The following is an 18,199-nucleotide window of genomic DNA, read 5'->3' as shown; positions in this document are numbered from 1 at the left end:
CTATCACTACAAGTTCTGATGAAAACTCTGTCCCCATCCTTCTCATAACCCTCTTTTAAATACTGAAAGGTGGCTTTGAGGTGTCCTCAGTGCATTTTCCTCTCCAGGGTGAACAATCCCTGCTGGTTTGTTTTCTGAAAATAGCTTGTTTCTGAGCATGCTTCTAAACACACATACAGGTGTCATTGCTGGTGAAAGCAATAAATAAGCTTATTATATGTACAGTGATTTTTGTGAAAAAAAAAAAAAAATGGTTTAGGTGAAATAGTGTGTGGGTGAGTGAGATGTGTTTCATTTCTGGTATTAGTGCCGAGCAGTTGACTGCTCTGGAACCTGTGACACACACTCACTGTGAGCTGAGATTTCTGGAGCATGATTAAAGCTTTTGTGCTCCCACTCATGTCTGTGAACATTATTCCTGTCACTAGTTAAGAATAAGTTTTGTGGGTTGAACCTCCTGGACCACATTGCTTTGCTGGGAGATGTTCACTGCTGTTCTGGTGCTTTGGTTTCTTGAACTGAGGGTGTCCTGGCTGTTCCCCAGCTTTGCTCTTTGGCAGAGATTCTAGATTTCCTTTTTTAAGTATGGCTTCACTCACAAAACTTGCATCCAGGACTTGAGAATCTGTAATAGAATCTGTTCAGCTCTAGAGGTGAAAAGAATCAATGTCTGTGGCAAAATAAATATTTTAAAGTCAATGGACTGAAATAAAAGACTCTTCAAGAGACTCACCAAAGAGTGAGTGCTCTGAACAGAAAATGTGAAAGTTGCAGGTTATATTATACAGCTTATACTGGGAAAACAGGAACTTGAAAAAGAGTTTGTTTATTACACTAAATCATCTTGAGGTGAACTTCTGCTGCAGTGCTTTGGGAAAAGGGAAAATGTTCCCTTTGTGTATAAAAAGAGAAGACAAGCAAGTAGATGGTAAATTAATAATTCATTATGAATGTAAAGTCTAATTGTATCTTGAAGTGACAGTCCATGGCAAAATGTGTATTCTTGCACACTGAGCATTCATGCATCCTGTGATTCTTCCCAAAAAAAAGTTTGAATCATTTCCTTTGTGAAAAACTTACATTTTCCTTATGTTGTGTGTAAAGCTCTGTATCTCTGCATTCTCCCTGGAGTAGTCACTGAGATGGACTCCTCTCATGTGAGTAATTCCCCAGATGCACAGGCTGTCTCGGGGGGTTTTGCCCCCTAGTTTGGTTTTTGGGTAGGATCTCAGCATCTTCTCTGAAGGAAACTTCCAGCTGCGTGCCACATGTCACAGTCACATTCCTTTAAAAGAGGAGCACTGGGAATTTGGGAATTTTTCTTTTTTCTCGCAGGCAAAAGTGAATTGGTGCTCCAGGTTTATCAGGAGGAGGAGGCTGTGAGACCCCTCTGAGTGTTTTGGGGTGCTGCACACACCCAGCTCCACTCCTTTGCATCATCCTGCAGGGCTCCGGGACCAGCAAAAGCCATCAGAGCTGGCTCAAGACAGAGCCCAGGCTGGGGAGTGATCCAGGGGTGATCCATGACCAGCATTTCTGGTTTCTTTGGGACATTCCAGGAGCAGAGACATTTGGTGGTTTTGTCCCTCAGTGCTCAGTGTGACAATGGAAATCAGATTTGCACCAGGTGAGCACCTGGTTCCTTCTTTCGAGGCTCCCTGGCAAAGATGCATTGAACAGAAGTACTGACCTCATTCCACTTTTATTTTTGCTGTTTGTATTTTGGGGTGGGCAATCTTCTCAGTCTAGTCCTGAGGAGATTCAGACAGCTGGAGTGATAATTGGATGACTGTAGAATTGAGGTTTTTTGGTCTTGTTTGTTATATCTGGCACAAAATTCCATGTTTTTAGTTTGCATATGTTTTCTTCTGAACTTCTTGCCATATGAAGGCAATAATGAATTGCACAAATGAGCAGCTGAATATGAACATATATATTTTGACATTTATTTCTCTGATTATTGGTATTCCACTGAGAGAGGGGTAGGAGGTACAGTATGGCATTATTTTGGATAAAGAGAATTTTGAAATCCTTGTGCAGTTCAGCTGTGATAAAGGGAGGATATTTAACTCAATCTTCAAGTATTACTGTACTTAGAATTTTCCAAATTTCCTGGAATGAAAGGCTACTGATTAATGGTCTTTATGCCCCCTATGGCAATTTTTGTATTCAGAAAGTAGGCTTATAACCATCATTATTATTATTTTAAATTTCCTATTTCTTTAGGTAGCTAAGAGCTTTGCTGCATGGTGATTGCCATGGAAGTCCAAATTATTTAAGTGAAAAAAGAGGCAAGTTGAAGTTAATTGTTCTGCCTCTTCATTTGCAGTTTATGATTTTCAGATTTGGAGTTAGGAATTAAGAAGCTATATGACCAGCACACATAGTATAATCACATATAAGCAGAAGATTTATGTAGCCAACTATCTCTTAGCACTGCTCTATTTTCAAATATTACATTATATCCAGTGGAACAATTCTTTGGTTCTCTGGTTTAACTTTTTATTGTTTTGAATGTTGTCACTCAGATAAGTCTAAGCTGTTGAATATTCAGTCTATAGTCTGACTTTTATCTCCTCTTCAATTATTTTAAATAAATAATTAAGTTCTAAATGCAGATTTTTAAATTTAATTGACCTTTCTTGAGATTAATAGAAAAATTTATCTTCTGCTCTGCATGGTTCAGATATTAAAGCATTCATTTTTCTTTCTGCAGTCAGTTTTAGGCCAGGAGGAGAGACCATTACTTGTGGATCACTTGAGCTACTGAATTTTACAGTTGTATTTTATAGTTGTGAATGAAATGCAGATTGTTCTTCTAAATCTGTGAAGTAATAACAGATGAACACAAGGAATATGTTAATTTGCATTACTTTATATTATTATTTCCAACCAATGATACATATGTGTTCACCTCACAAGAAATTTGATTCTTGAGGTCCCTCTTTGCCTGTAAATTATTCTGTACTGGGGCATCACATCCTCTTTGGTATCAACTGCAGGACTTGTATTTAGGGTGGAACTATGTGCACCTGAAACATGAGGTTATACACTACAAGTGAGATTACACAATGAAAGAATCAGGCACAATTTTAAAAGGAAACTTGGATTATGCATTTTTTTTCCCCTCTTGAATGTGAGAACAAGACTATCATCATCACTTCATGTCACAGACATCTTTTTGTGAAAATCTTTTCTTAAGATTTTTTCTCCTTCTGAGGAGCTGAGGCCTCAGAAACAGAATGTAAACAATGGTTATCTGCGGCTGTGGAATGCATCAAGTGGATTTTTGATTGGGCCATCTTGAATGTTTACAATTAATGGCGAACCACAGACCAGTTAGCTTGGACTCTCTGTCTGAGCCACAGATCTTTGTTATTCTTTCTTTTCTATTCTTAGCTAGCCAGCTGAGGAAACTTTTCCTTGTAATATATATATATATATCATAAAATAATGAATCAAGCCTTCTGAACATAGAGTCAACATTCTCGTCTCTTGCCTCATCCAAGAACCTCTGTGAACATGGTCACAACTTCAAGTTTTCCTGAAATTTAAAATCATTGAGTGTACAGGCACTCTTCATTCACATAAGCATTCTGCATAAGTGGCAGTAACATGGTCTGGCATAGAGTCCCTACTGTCTACTTTATATAAGAAAGGAGGATGAACAGGAAACATAATATTGAATAAAGTCTCCAACTGCCTCCTGTCAGCTTCATTTTGGAAGCAGCTTGCAAACTCCTCTGTGGATGATAGTATTTAAATAGGTAGTTAGCCATGAGGAAGAGTTTTTGGGTTCCTGTTATATTGTTTTTTCCTAAGGATAATTAAATAAGGACTATCTCTATATTCTATTCTCCCAAGCTAAGCAGCAGTGTTTTATTTACTTAATGAAAGATGAAATCTACTTATGTTGACCAGATTGCTGCTTTTCTTTTAATACCATGCCTGTTCTTAACCTCGTTTTATTTGGAGAGTATCCCATAATTAATTTCACTTTGTAGATTCAGAGGAGGACAGGGAAAGATCTGAGGTGCATCACTGGTGGATGGGAGGAGTTTGCAGTGATGCTCCATACTCAGTTTTTCACCTATGATTTTTTATTTCCAGTTGCCATTTCTGTGAAGCTGTCAGTGCTGCTTGGTTTTAGGTGGCACTGCTTTGGGAAAGGGGATTTGGAAGCCACTGGCTTGGGAACAGTCCTGATGTCATTTGCAGGAATTTGTTTTTCTCCCTGCAAATCCTTTCTGCTGAGTGTTTTGTTGTCAGGGAAGGGTAAGATTTCCAGTAAAGTTGCAGCTCTTTTTCTGAGAAGAGGTGAAATGAGCTGTCCAGTGCCTTTAGCAGCTCTGCACTGTGACTTTAATGGGACTTTAGGTGACTGTCACTGAGATGTTGGCTGTGCCATCAGGAGGTTTGTCACTTGTTTCCCTGTAAGCCATCCTGACAGGTGACGTGAGATGAGACCGTGCAGTCACATCATCAGCATTGCCAATGAGCTGACCTTCTCCTCTCCATCCTTTTCATTTCTATTTGAATAATTTGCATCCCTGTATCGATGCTCAGTTGTCTGAGGAGCTGTCACAAAGGCTTGGGCTGCTTTCGTGACAAAACCCAGTAGTTTCAAAACATGGTTGTTTCATTATTCATGAAAACTGTTGTTGCTCTATTCCTTCTCCTGCTCAGACAAGTTTGGCCAGAGAGAAACAAAACCTGTTTTGCATTTGCAGGATTGGATATTTATTTTTTTTTCTTTTTTTTTGCATAATGCAGTGTTTTTATACAAATATCTCATCATTTATTGAAAACTCATCTAGTAGGAAATTTGGATAGCTCCCCATGAGGCAAAGAAGTTAAAATGGAATTCTAGTCCATTTTCCTGGAACAAGTTTATTTCTGAACTTTTGAGTTGTAAGATCTTCTCTGTTTTCCCTGATATGTAATTACTGTGAAGGGCAAGGAACAGGTGCCCTTGCACAATGTGAGCTGTCATTATCCTGGCTGTTTGCAACAAATTGAATGCCTGTTTCAGACTGAATTGTCTATTTTTACCTTTTTCTTTATAGATCCATAGATTCTTGTATATCACAACAAGCAAGGACAAATTTGGGGAGAGGTGCAGGGAAGTCTTGACAGGAAACAAGTCACAAAGTAACTGCAGAAGACAGCAGAGAATTATTTCTTTGGCTAGAACACATTTCAGTTTCATTATTCTGATGCTCAGCCCAGTGACAAAGTTGGTGATGTTCAAAAATCTGCCTTTCACTGCCCTCTCCTTCCTCAGGGTGAGGTCCATGTGATCTCTGGAGATCACTTAAAAGCTGAAAAAGATAATTTTTTCAGCTGGTGGTTGTAATTCATTGTCCTGCTTGTCCATTTTCTCATTCCATCAGCTGGCTCTGGGAATTGTTTGTCCACTTGTTAACACCTCCCTGGAGAAATGCATCTCTTGAGATGGGAGAAATCTTTGTATTTAAAAAGAAAGTGAAGAAGCTGGTTTTGAGTAGGGGTACATTTTTCAGGATGAATGACTGATTTAGGTTATGGTATTTATATTTTGTTTTGATTCTTGTGCAAAGCTTTCCCATGTACTACATGTTCCATAGGCTGAGGAAAAAATACTGAAGCAACATTACAGATAAAAAATGCAGAAACAAAACTTAAAATGAATATTTTTAGCACCAGAGGAAGCAAAATACACATGATAAAAGGCAGATACCTTTAAGAAAAAGAGCAAGGATTTTATTCTGTTGTGCTTTGCTTTGAGAGGAATTATAGTCTTGAAACATTTTATTTTATCACTCTTTATTGCTTTCATATATCCTACCTAGGGCTGCGTTCATAGTACTGTTTCTCTCTGTAATTCTCTTTTACTCAGACTCTTCACTTTCTAGCTGGCAAGTGTGTCTGGGGGTGTTTCTGTAGCTTCTCATGTGACATGAGGTGCTACTGTGCTAAATACAGTATAAACATTATAAATAAAAATATAGTTAGAAGATTTGAAAACTTAGTAGAATCTCTGAGTACTGAGAGCCCTGTTCACTAAAGTTTTCCACAACTCAGAGCTTAATAAAAGTTACTTCCAGCAGAAATGCACAATGGAGAGTTAAGAGCAGTCTAGGCTGTGTTCCTAAAGCTGATGTGGATTTATTGGAGGCTGTTGGGGTACAAAGTGCTTACATGCATATTTAATTTCCAGACAAAAATCACTATACTGACCATAATGCCAGCAATGATCCTTCAACAGAGGGATGCAATCTGAATGCTGCATATTTGCAGCATAGTTGTTAGGCAGGAATATATTTCTCAGATAGCAATCACTTAGAAAAGTTTAACATTAATTAGATGGGAGCTGTTTTCCTGGTCCCTTCAGAGATGGATTCTAAATACTCCTGACTGTCCAGAAGCAAAGGTAATTTGTTAAAATATGGCTAGAGGAATCTATATTTCTGTGAGAATATCAGCATTACTGTGTATATCATAGAAATCAAGTACTGGTTTGCATCTGCTCATGTACCACAGAGGGGTGGGGTGATCTCGGAAACAAAGAGTGAAATTCAAAATATTCCAGTTGTGTTGTCCCTGTGCATTGCCTGTGCAAAATCCAGGAAATCCGTCCTGCCACTGCAGAATCAAATCATACCTCAATGCCAGTAAGAATTGATGTTGTTAGTCATAGTTTCAGGCCTGGTAATTTTTTTTCAGAATCCATTCTTCAGATGGTATCTGGGTGTTTCTCATTATGGTCTTTATTTCTGGCTTGATTCTGGCAGTTACTGTGATCCACTTTTATAACTCATCTTTAGCTTTTGAATATGCCCAGCACTTGATGGGTTCTGCATGCAAATGAAGAACTTCTAATGATCTCTTGCTGCATTAAAAATAGCCAAAACAAAACCCCCCTTAGAGAGGAGCAGATTAAATCCTCTGCCTTTGGGATGTGAGGATCAGCAAAGATGCAGGCTGCACAAGTGGGAGCTTATATAGAAACCTTTGCCTGAATGCTGTATTTGAACATTTTCTGTCATAAAATCATGGAATGCTTTGGGTTGGAAGGGACCTTAAAGGACATTTAGTTCCACCCCTCTTCCACGGGCATGGACACCTTCCAGTAGAATGGAAAGGGGAAACTTCAGAAGCTTCTCCTTTTGCTCAGTGTTGATAAAGCTTATTTGAATTCACCTTCACACTGCAAACTTCACAAGCTCTAGATAGTGCCTTTTAATTGCCATCTGTTTTCACCCAGTTTCTTTTGGGGTCAAAATTCTTCAGAATTAGTGAGAATTATAGAAAATATTTTCTGGTCTGGAGAGATTTCAAAGCTCTTTCTTCTTGACATTTGTTGCTGGTGTTTTCCTTTTGGCAAAATTCATGGAGTATGTTTTCCTCTTTATATGGAGAAATAGATAAACGGATAATAGTAATCCTGTGTTTTGTGAAATGCCCTTCCCAGCTTCTCAGTTTGCAGTTGCATTTCATCCTGAATGGTTTTCAAAGCTGTTGCTTGGTCTCCTTAAGTGCAAAGTCATCTCAAGAGCAATATATTTTAATTCTTCCCTAATTATTTTTCTATTTCAGACAATTCAGGACATTAAAGCTGTTTTGGCAGCACAGTATATTAGATCTTCCATAACCACATTTCATGTGATGTGAGCTGGTCTAAATTCCCTTTTCTATTAGATTAGTGATTCTAATTTAACATATCAATATTTAGTATGCATTATAGTGTACTATATTTAATTTGATTACCTTTTCTGCCTTACCGTACATTTAATAAAGCAATTATTTAACCATTTGCTACCAATGAATTTTACTGTGATATTGAAATTAATATGGTCTGTAATTCATGAAGATGCACAAGGCAGGAGAGAAGTGTCCAAGGGCCACATTAAGGCCCTGCTTCTGTTATATTTTGTTTTTCCTTCCTGAGTTTTGCCAGGAAAAGTGGGGAATGTGCCTTGTGAAACCAATGGGCTCTCCAATGTGTTACAATTCACTTCAGGAGACTCTTTGATACATAACGTTCTGCTTCCCTTTTGTATGGGTTGGTATTAAAAAAAAAAAAAAAAACTTTAAATAGAATATTCTTCAGCTTTTGGCCCAGTCTTGTTTTTTTCAGCAAGTCTTGAGCACACCGGGAGATTTCACCTACCAAGACTGGGGGCAGGTGAACCTCTGCAGAACCACAATGAGGTCATCTGCTTGCAACTGCAAAATAAATGTCTTGTGCACCTCTCACAAAGTCATTGAGATGTTGATTGATGATTTGTAAAACATTTTTACCATCCCAGGCTTAGACTTCCATTTTCAGTAGCATAAACGAAATAGTTTCTATGTCATTAATTACAGACTGGCTGCCACTGGAACCAATGTATTGATATTGTAGTGCCTGTGTTCAGTGGTCTGCAGTTTCTCCAGAACTAATATCAGCAAGAATGATGTTGTTGGCTTTTTTCTTTCTTTTCCTTTGCTACAGCATGGCTATCCAAGTGGACAAGTTCAATTTTGAGAGCTTCCCAGAATCCCCAACTGATGGGGCACAGTCGGCGAATGCAAAGCAGCTGGAAGAAGAAAGGCAACAAGCAAGAGGCCTGGAGATTAACAGCAAGCTGGATATTTGCTGGAAAATTATATCCTTTCATAAATACTTGCTTTAAAAGTATATAAATAGATGCCCTCTGATACATTTCATTTTATAATTCAACTCACTTCGTGGCAGTGTTACTGAAAAGAAAAGTAATTAGAACTGTGAAGCTTATCATAATTATAGACTGTTTAAGGTTAATTGTGCTGTATATTATTTAGGCAATGCTTGGGTCATCCTATAATGGCTTTTTCTGAGTCACTGGGCATGTCATAAATCCTATGTGTTTTTCCCAGCTTTTAGGGAACTGAAGAAGTGTAGTTAGGATTGCTGAGTAGTAGATTCATGGGGTCAAATTTCTCTGTTCTCCCCCACACCGAGTAACTGAATCATGAAGAAATTAATGAAGCTGGATTTAGAGAGTTTGCATAGATTTAATTAAATTTGGGTAAATTAGAACATATTAGAATAATTTATTTCCAAGTCCTCTCTATAGATTTAGTAATGTATCTAATCTTAGGTAGCTTTTTAAGGCTTAGACAGGACTTGTGTGATGACTTAGTCATTCTAAGCATAAATTCCCCACAATAATTCTAAATGCAGTAAAATATTGCCTTATGATTATTAATAAGAAATAGCATTCAGTTTAGAGTTAAAATAAACCAATGGTGTTGCTATAAATTTCGTGATTTCTATAAAAAAAATCTTGTGCTTGGCTTGTCAAAAATACACTTTCTCATGATTTTCTTCAGGAAACATTCTGTACAGTAAACAGTCCCTCAAGCCATGTGATGGTACTCAGCACTTCCCTGGAGATTTATATTTTTCACTCAGATCATCCTCGAATTCACATGATAGGGGGTGGCAGAAGATGAGAGAAGAATGGCAATCAAATCATGCTTGATCTGTTTGTATTTTTAATTATACTTTAATCCAGTGATCTGAAATGATGTTTCATTACTAATTATTGTGAGGAAGAGCTTCTGTACTGTGAGGGTGGCTGAGCACTGGCACAGATTGCCCAGAGAGGCTCTGGATTCTCCTTCCCTGGAGATTTTCAAGATCTTTGCTCTGGGGACCCTGCTTGAGCAGGGGCTGGGCAAGGTGACCTCCAGTGGTCCCTTCCAACCTTAACCATCCTGTGATGATTAAATCAGATCAGGATTTGTCAAAGGCAAGGTTTGAGACATAAATGAGATTCCTAATGCCTGGTTCAGTCCAGACTCCCCAAGCAACATTTCAGAGAGCTCCTTTTATGCAAAAAATGTCAATTTTTAACCAGAACTCACTTAGAAAATGTCTGTGTTATGGGAAGATATAAATATTCTGTGATAGCACAGATGAATTCTTACACTGGAATTGAGTCCACAGTAGTAATCATTTTGTCAAGGTGTAAAAATTCATCCTCACTCATTCCAGTTGCTTGGCAACACTGTTTACATCCATTCTGTGCTCTGGGTTTAACCCCAGTTTTGATCCCAGTTTTGGTCAGTACCTTAGACACCAGTGTGGGTTCTGTGTGTTAAATTCAGGGCAACCATTAGTTTCTGTATTTTTAATACTTGTTATGATTTTTCTATCTGTTCCAGGAACTAAAACTCATCTAATTAATGAAAGGCAACAAGTTTCCCATGTGCTTGAAAATCCTCAAAGAAATGTGTACATTCTTTTCCAGGTGTCATGTCCTAGCTAGAGTTAGTCTTTCCCATAGCACTGTTGAATCATTAATGTTGGAAAAAACCTCAAAATACCTCCAAAATCAAGTCCAGACTTGAACCAAATACCACCAACTAAACCACAACACTGAGTGCCACCACACTGAGTCCTTTCTTCAGCACCTCCAGGGATGGTGACCCCACCACCTCCTTGGGCAGTCCCTCCAATGCTTGACAACCCTTTCCATAAAGAAATTCTTCCTTATGTTCTACCTGAACATCTCTAGCTTCATCCTTTTATTTCTTGCAGCAATATTTAGATGTGAACCAGTCAATAAAAAAAAAATATTCTACTCTCCGTTCTGCTAAGTGTAAGAAACTTGGTTTCTGAGGTATTTTTCTCCCATCAGAGTAATTGGACACAGGTCAGGAGAGTTTATACTGATGGACAGACAGGCAGAGAAATGGATGGATAGTTCAGTTGCTTTAGCCTTGTTTTTCTTCAGGAGTCAGCCTCAGTGCAGCCAAGAGAGGAAGAGTATTTGCAAAATGACAAAGGGGCAGAATTACTGATATTTCCTACTGGAGGAGGCATTTTTGCAGGTCTCTTGAATGGTAATACCAAGTGATCCCTTTGTTATCCATCATCTCTGAACTACTTAGAGCTCCCCAGATAACTTTTCTGATCAGATAACAACTGCTCAGATAACTCAGAGCTCCCCAGATAACTTTTCTGTCCTGACTGTGTGCATGGCATGGGAAGGGGATGGGCTGGGGTGAGTTAATGTCACAGAATCTGCCCTGAGGTGTGGCCCAAGGCCCATGGTAGATGCTTATACCATTGCAAAAGCATGTGAAAGAGAAATTAGAGTGTGCACAGGGAATTATTACGAAAGGAGAGATGAGACAATTGAAAGCTTTTTGACCAAGCACAGAGTTGTCCAACAGAGTGAAGTGCTGTGTATTTATTACAGACCACCCAAACCAGAAGCAAAGCTGGATGAACTTTTCTTTAAGGACTAGAAGAAGTCTTCCACTTGCACGGGAGCTTATTTCTGAAATACTTCCAGGGCAGGTTTTGTGTACAGGTGTTGGATGGTTTGATTTGGTAGATGCTGTGTGTGAGATCTGCTCCCAGCACAAATGATCCAGCTGGGGTGTTTGAAGTTTGGCTGCAGCTGTCCTGGGATGATGGAGCTCAGTATCCTGAGGGAAATGAGGAAGGCACAAGGCAGGATAATGACTCTGGACTTGAGCAGAGGAGAATTTGGGGAGAAGGCAGGATTGGAATGGATGCTGGATCTGTTCCCAGTGAAATTTCTGGGCCTCCAGGAGAAACCTCCTCAAAGCCTGGGAGTTACAGCAATCAACAAAGTTCACCTGACCCTTGGAGCAAGGTGTGTCATGAGGAGACTGCTAAATTCCAGTTAGGCAGTAGGAAAATTCCTTTTCACAATGAGGCTACTCAGATACTGGAACAGGTTGTCCAAAAGTGCTGTAAATTGCTGTCTTTGAAGATGTTAAAAAATTCTGGACAATGCCCTGAACAGCCTGGTGCAATTTCAGTATTTTCCATGCTTTGAGCACAGGGCTGGACAGTGACTGGAATTGCCTTTCAATATAAATTATTCTGTGATTTATGCAGCTGGGCAGAGGGCTGGGTCAGAGAATGACTTCTGAAAACCAAACTCTTTCCTTCATCCATCTTCTGCTATCCCCAGGTTTGATTGCAGCCAGAGAAATTTTCTAATGTACTGTGAAGGAATTGCTATTTCAGTGAAATGAGACTATAACATTTTGGGGTCATTTTCTTGAAAATATTCTAAACCTGGCCCTAACAGCCTTTCAAAAAGTGAGACAGACTTCCAGTGCCACCTTAAATATCATGTTCCATATTTAACTTTTGTAATAGTTAGACTTTTTTTTTCTTACTTCAGCCTTAATATCTGTGATGTATAGGAAGTCTGTCCTATTTGCAATGTTCCCTTACATTTTTGGAATTGTATTTTGTGCCCCTTCCTCAGTTTGTTTCCCATATTTAAACCTAATTGCCAAAATTTCTTTCAAAGCACATTTTCTTTCAGTCATATTGCTGATTTTGTCCTGCACTGCAGGTCTATTTTTCTCAATATGTGGGATCCAAAGCTGGAGGCAATACTGCAGGTGAGATTTCTCACAGAATAAAATTGGACCTTCCAGGTTTCAGAGGTGATCTTTTCTCTGAGAACTATTCTTTATTTCTATTGTTGGATTGATTTTTTTTTTTTTTTTGCATGTGGTCCAGCATAACTGACTGGATTATTATTCCCAACTTTCATTTATAGATTTGTTGATTTCTTCTAGAGTGATACTTGGAACTTTTCATCATTTCATCTCAATGATCTTCATAAATTCCACTCATTTATTAGGTTTGTGAACACTGCCATCTTTTCCAAATACATCAAAATTATGAATGTTTTTGTATTTCATCATGGAAGCAGCCAGTCAGGATTTTGAAATTATTATCTATCTGACAGAACCTTGAGTCATCTCATTTGCTTCACAGCAAATTACTGATAACTCTTATTGAAATTCACTTTTCTGTGTCTATTCCACTTTTGATGACTTTATCTTGATCATAAATATGAATCATCAGCTATGAGCGTATTACATCTTGTGGAACTTCTGTGCATCAGTAAATTTCTTTAAATTTCTATGCTGCTTCTTATTGTTTGCAAAAATAACTATTATTTAAGACCCTAAATAACTGCTTATAATTAGTTCTAATATTAAAATTCCACAATAATAATCAAGCAGAAAGCTTAAAATATGAATAAGGCAACTGCTGTCCGTAAAATGTGCAATTCATGCAGATTTATTTTTAATTAGCATAATTCTTATTTGTGAACATTTGCTATTTTTTATGATAATGTGCATTCTCCCACCTGCATTTGTTTGCAAAGGACGTATGTATTGAAAATAATTTCTTTTAGGATGCAAGATGTGGAGTGCTGTAGGGAGAAAAAACATGAGTAACTTCCATTTTTTAAAACCAATTGTCTTTTTAAGCAGTAGGTTTTAGGTAACAGACTGTGTTCCAATTGTGAGTACCCAGCTACACATGAGGCAATGCAGACAGTGTAAAAGACCAAAGTTTTCCCTGGGGAAATAACTGCTTCATTTGAATGTCATTTAGGTTTTTGGTATGAAACAGTTTATATCATATTCAATCTGTTGCCACAGAAATGTGAAATAAGGGTATCAACTGTGAAAAATTAGGTTTTTAGGTTTGTTTTGGTTTGGTTTTTTTTTTAAACAGCATCTGGTGGTTGTGTGTTTGTTCGCTCTGAGGCCCCCACTGGGGCTGATTTGATTGTGCAGATGAAAATATCTTGAGCTGTTAAATATGAGCTGTTGTGCTGGAAGCTGGAAGTCAACTTTTTAAATCCTGGCAGATTCCTGTGTTGTTAATAACAAAGATTTAACTTTAGGGAAGGAGGCCTGGGTCAGCAATGTGGCTCCAACAGAGGAACAGGCTTGTGATGGCAGTGAGACCTCAGCAAAATGTGTGGAGATTTGGTTAAGTAGATAAATTCTGCAAGGTCAGACTTCACCTTGGCAGCCTGTACTCGTGTTTATCTGGGCAGTATTTTTCAATGAATTTTAAATCCTGGATCTTACACTTGTGCCTTTTATCAGCTTTGACTTTGAGCTAAGAATAAAAGGGTATCTTGGCAACCCTGTTCAACTCCTTTGCTTTCATTGACTTCTAAAGGCTTTGTCTTAGGCAAACTCTGGAGTTAAGCTTTTCTCTCTTGTTCCTTTTATATTTTCTTATTGCATATTTTGGTTGCTTTTCGTCTCTAAGGTAAGGAGTTTGTTGCAATTTTCAGTTTTATATTTGTCCTATAATGAGCAATTTTGTGTGATTGCCTGACAATACAGTTAGGAGACAGATCAGTGAGATGGAATTCCATGATCCAGGTCCCTCTGTAGGTCCATGTGAACACATAATTCCTTTATGTGTTTATTCCTTTCTAAGTCCACTTCTTTGGTTGCATCTCAACCTCACCTTTCTCTCCTTTGCCACCAGTCTCCTTTCTGCTGCTTCATTCAGAGATCTCATGAGACAAATTAAATTTATTTCATGAGTCAAATAATCTGTGCATGGCCTAACCAGTTAAATGCTGCATCTTTCTTTCACATAGAATGGTGAAAGTTGAAATTTCTCATCAGTTCTACAATCCATAGCCATGTATCTAAGATAAACTAATACATCAGTTTGTTTGAAAAATAAACAAATACGATCCTGAACCTCCAGATTAATCTACAAGAACACTCACTGAGCTGTTTCTTGTCTATAAAATTCATTTTGCCACTAGATGACAATAAGCAGTGTGTTAAAAATTAGCTTGGTGGAAGATTATTTATCTGAAAATTTGGGCTGTGAAAGTTTAAACTGCTTTTGGGTTATTACATATTTTTTTTCCTCTGTTAATCAGTTTGTGTGTTTTTCTGGTGTTTTTTTTTGTTTTTTTTTTTTTTTTTTTGTATTGGTGGTTTTTTTATTTGTTGGTTTTGTTGCTTTATTTTTGAGTTGTTTTTGTTGCCCTCCCCATTTTTTTTTTTTGTTTGGGGTTTGTTTTTGGGGGTTTTTAAAGCTTCTTTTAGCTTTTCCAAAGAACCATTCAGTTTGATTTCTGACTTTTTTTCTGAAATGTGTGACCAGAAAACTTCCAATAGTATTGGAGAATGGTTCAGGCTGGAAGGGACCACAGTGGGGTCACCTGGTGCCAGCTCCCTGCTCCAGCAGGGCCATCCCAGAGCACAGGCACAGGATTGTGTCCAGACAGTGCTGGAATATCTCCAGTTTGGGAGACCCCACACACTCCCTGGACAATCTGGTCACTGCACAGGAAAGAAATGATTCCTGATGTCCAGGTGGAACTTCCTGGGATCAGTTCCTGCCCGTTCCTCTTGTCCCATTGCTGGGCACACCAAGCAGGGCCTGGTCCCTGCTCTGAGCCCTCCCTGCAGACACTGACAGGGATGAGATCTCCTCTCAGTTTTCTCTTTTTAAGGCTGATCATCCCCAGCTCCCTCAGCCTTTCCCTGCAAGAGGGATGCTCCAGTCCTTTCATTTTCTTGTCCTGCTCCAGGAGCTCCACATCTCTGCTGTCCTGAGGAGCCCTGAATGGACACAGCACCTCAGATGTGTCTCCTGTGGTTTTATGTTCTAGGTGGAATATTCTACCTCTGAATACATGGATCTGCTTTGGTAGCATTTACCAACGATAAAGAAGGGAGAATCACCTGTTTTATTATAATTTTATAGTGTTAGTTGAGACATTAAGCTTCCCATGAAGCTCTAAACAGTGAAAATTTGTGATATTCCAGGCACCACTGTGAGTCTGTTGTAAGTAAATTACATTAAAGTTAGTTTAATGTTACAGTTAATGGCAGCCACTCTGTTTTAAAGCATCTTTTAAATACTGCCTTTTTATTAGTGTTTTCTCTCACTTACAGTCCTTAGATTAAAGATGTGATAACAGAATTATTTATCTGCTGTATCTGTGAAGTAATTCAAATTATTCTCTACCCTCTAGTGCTTTTTATGGAAATTATTGAGTTGTGCTGATGTTCTGAGTCTCATTTTTCAGCAGCAGCACTATTCTAAGGTGATATTCTGCTGCCTTCAGTTTTCCAAATAGATGCTTTTCTTTAATGGTGTTTACAGCTTTCAGACTCTTTGGGATTTGTGAATTCTTTATTTGTGGTCTTTTTAGGAGAAAAAAATGAGGCGCTATTTATGACATTTTCAGGACATAATGAGAATATTTTTAAAAAATAATGGCAAGAATCCTGTACTTGGTATTGATTTTCCACTTCTATCATCTCTGAGCTCTTGAGTCTCAATCACTGTTAGATTTTTGTTGTTCTGAGCTTTCAAGACCTTTCTTTAAATCTCCTGGAGACCCTGCAAGATTGTGTCCTGTGGTAGAAATTAGTTATCTGCAGTTTTTGTTAATTTTCTTTTAACTGCCACAGGTGAATCTGTTCTTCAGCAGTCAGATGCTGTGTGTCCATCTCCAGGGTTTACAGAAAAGGGACTGATCACATTGAGAAGCTGTTCATAAAAGCTCAGATATTCTTTTATTTTTTGAGGTGTTTTTGAGCACCAGGGTTCCAGTACTTTTGGAGTAGTTGGTTGAAATCTTGATGAACCTCACCAGGAGCTTATTCCTTAATTATGGTGGGACACATACCTGGATACAAAATGGTGCTGACATCTGCATGTGCTTCCAAGCCCAGTGAATCCAGTGCCTTTCTGCAGTCAGGGAATTAGAAAAAAGAAATCCAGCACTCTTCCTGTTACAAATAAATGTTATCTTGATTGAATCATCACACAAAAATATTATTAATTTGTTTAAGTGCATGATACTGGCTTTGCATGACATGAGGTATTGTGTATGCTTTTATTTCAGCACTTGTGTAACCTGTTTTGAAGCCCTTTTAAAAGAGATTCTTCTGTCCACAACAGTTTATTTCAGTGCTCTGCTGTCCTTAGAGTAAGAACAATTTCCTAATTTGTTCACTTTTCAGTCTGGGCTTGTTTCTGAGCTCATGCAGGGAAGCTTGCAGGTTCTGTGCCCGTGGTTCTGGTGTGATGTTTGCCCTCAGTAATGACCCGGTCACTGCCCAACATCCCATGGAACTGGCACCAAGTCTGCAGCCAGGGCTGTCCTAGCAGACATTTGTTCTGTTTTCTGTTGCCCTGTTAAATTTTGTTCTGTTTTCTATTGCCCTATCAAATTTTAACCTCTGTTTTCAGATTGTTCCTCATTTATCCTTCTGAATTCTCATCCTGCGCCACATACTGAAAGGTTTTGCATTTTTGCAGCTCCTACACTTTTTTACCCTTGTGTTTTATTATGGTTCAAGTATGTTTTACCTTTGCTTTAACCATCCTCAGTGGAATTAAATTTTAATTTTCAGAAGATATCAACTGCTCTACTTTTACTGTTGGTCGATTGATGGGTTAATAAACCATATTAATGAATCTGTAGATGGAATTTTTGATTTGCAATAATAAAAGTTGTGCGTATCCCATGCCCTTTTCCTCTCTGGAACAAAATTTTCCTTAATTCCAATTTACCCTTCCTTGAAGCGTGAAGGGGAGGCAAGTGTGGAGGGGGTTCTGAATCAGCTGGTCCTGGAGAATCTGCAGTTGGCTCCTCTCCAGTGGGGTGAGTGCTGACAAATTTATTGATGATCTTTTATAGAGAATCTATGGGCTTGTAATTTTCAGCAGCATGAGAATGATAATGTTTTCATTTACTGACAGTCTGTGATAGCAAAGATTTTGATAGGAATTTTATTTTCCTTTAGGTGTTTTAGTTAGCTGAAGATAAATGTAGAATTGATATCTGTTTTATTTTAAGTACCACTGTTGGTTGGTAGTAAATAGGAAACCTGACTGTGCACTTTTTTCTGTAATTTTCAGTTCTAGTTGTCTTGTATGAGAGGTGGCTGCTACTTAAACTTCCCCTTTTTCTTACAGTGTGTGTTTTTAAAGTAATTTCTCTGATTTTTTTTCATATGAATGGTAATGTCCTTGTGATATATTTCTTATTATGGTCCAGACAATTGCATTACTAACTTTTGAGGTGCAGAAAATGTTTTTACTCTGGGTAGCACAGAAGAATTACTTGTCCTAATTTTCCATTTAGAATGATGTTCCCACAATGAAAAACTGAATTAATTTAATTTTGAAGAGTCATAATAATGCAACTTTTGTCTGAGATTCTCAACAAGGCTTATTCAGAGGCTTTGGAACATGAGATGTTTCATCCCCAACATTTCCATGTGAGTTGCAGGTTTCAGGTAAAGTCCCCAGATCACCAGCAAATTGTGGCCAAAGCTTTTGCTTTTAAAGCAAATTTAACTCTCTGCTCCATATTTTAATTCTTTGATGACCTAG

At 38.2% G+C, this 18,199-nt stretch overlaps 1 protein-coding gene across 3 annotated transcripts in view; it reads left to right on the top strand.

Annotated features, from left to right (window-relative positions):
* The window catches only part of TRAPPC9 (trafficking protein particle complex subunit 9), a 451,106-nt gene that overhangs the window by 195,481 nt on the left and 237,426 nt on the right, over positions 1-18,199 (top strand). For all 3 annotated transcript variants that reach the window (XM_058033362.1, XM_058033351.1, XM_058033367.1), the window contains exons 20-21: positions 8,477-8,630; positions 17,375-17,465. In XM_058033362.1, the coding sequence (XP_057889345.1) occupies positions 8,477-8,630; positions 17,375-17,465 (245 nt within the window). The remainder of the gene's footprint in view (positions 1-8,476; positions 8,631-17,374; positions 17,466-18,199) is intronic.

This window comes from Melospiza georgiana, chromosome 1 (genome assembly GCF_028018845.1).
Source record: "Melospiza georgiana isolate bMelGeo1 chromosome 1, bMelGeo1.pri, whole genome shotgun sequence".
NCBI lineage: Eukaryota > Metazoa > Chordata > Aves > Passeriformes > Passerellidae > Melospiza > Melospiza georgiana.
Note: the sequence above shows the minus strand (reverse complement) of the source record. Positions and strands in the feature narration are given on the sequence as shown.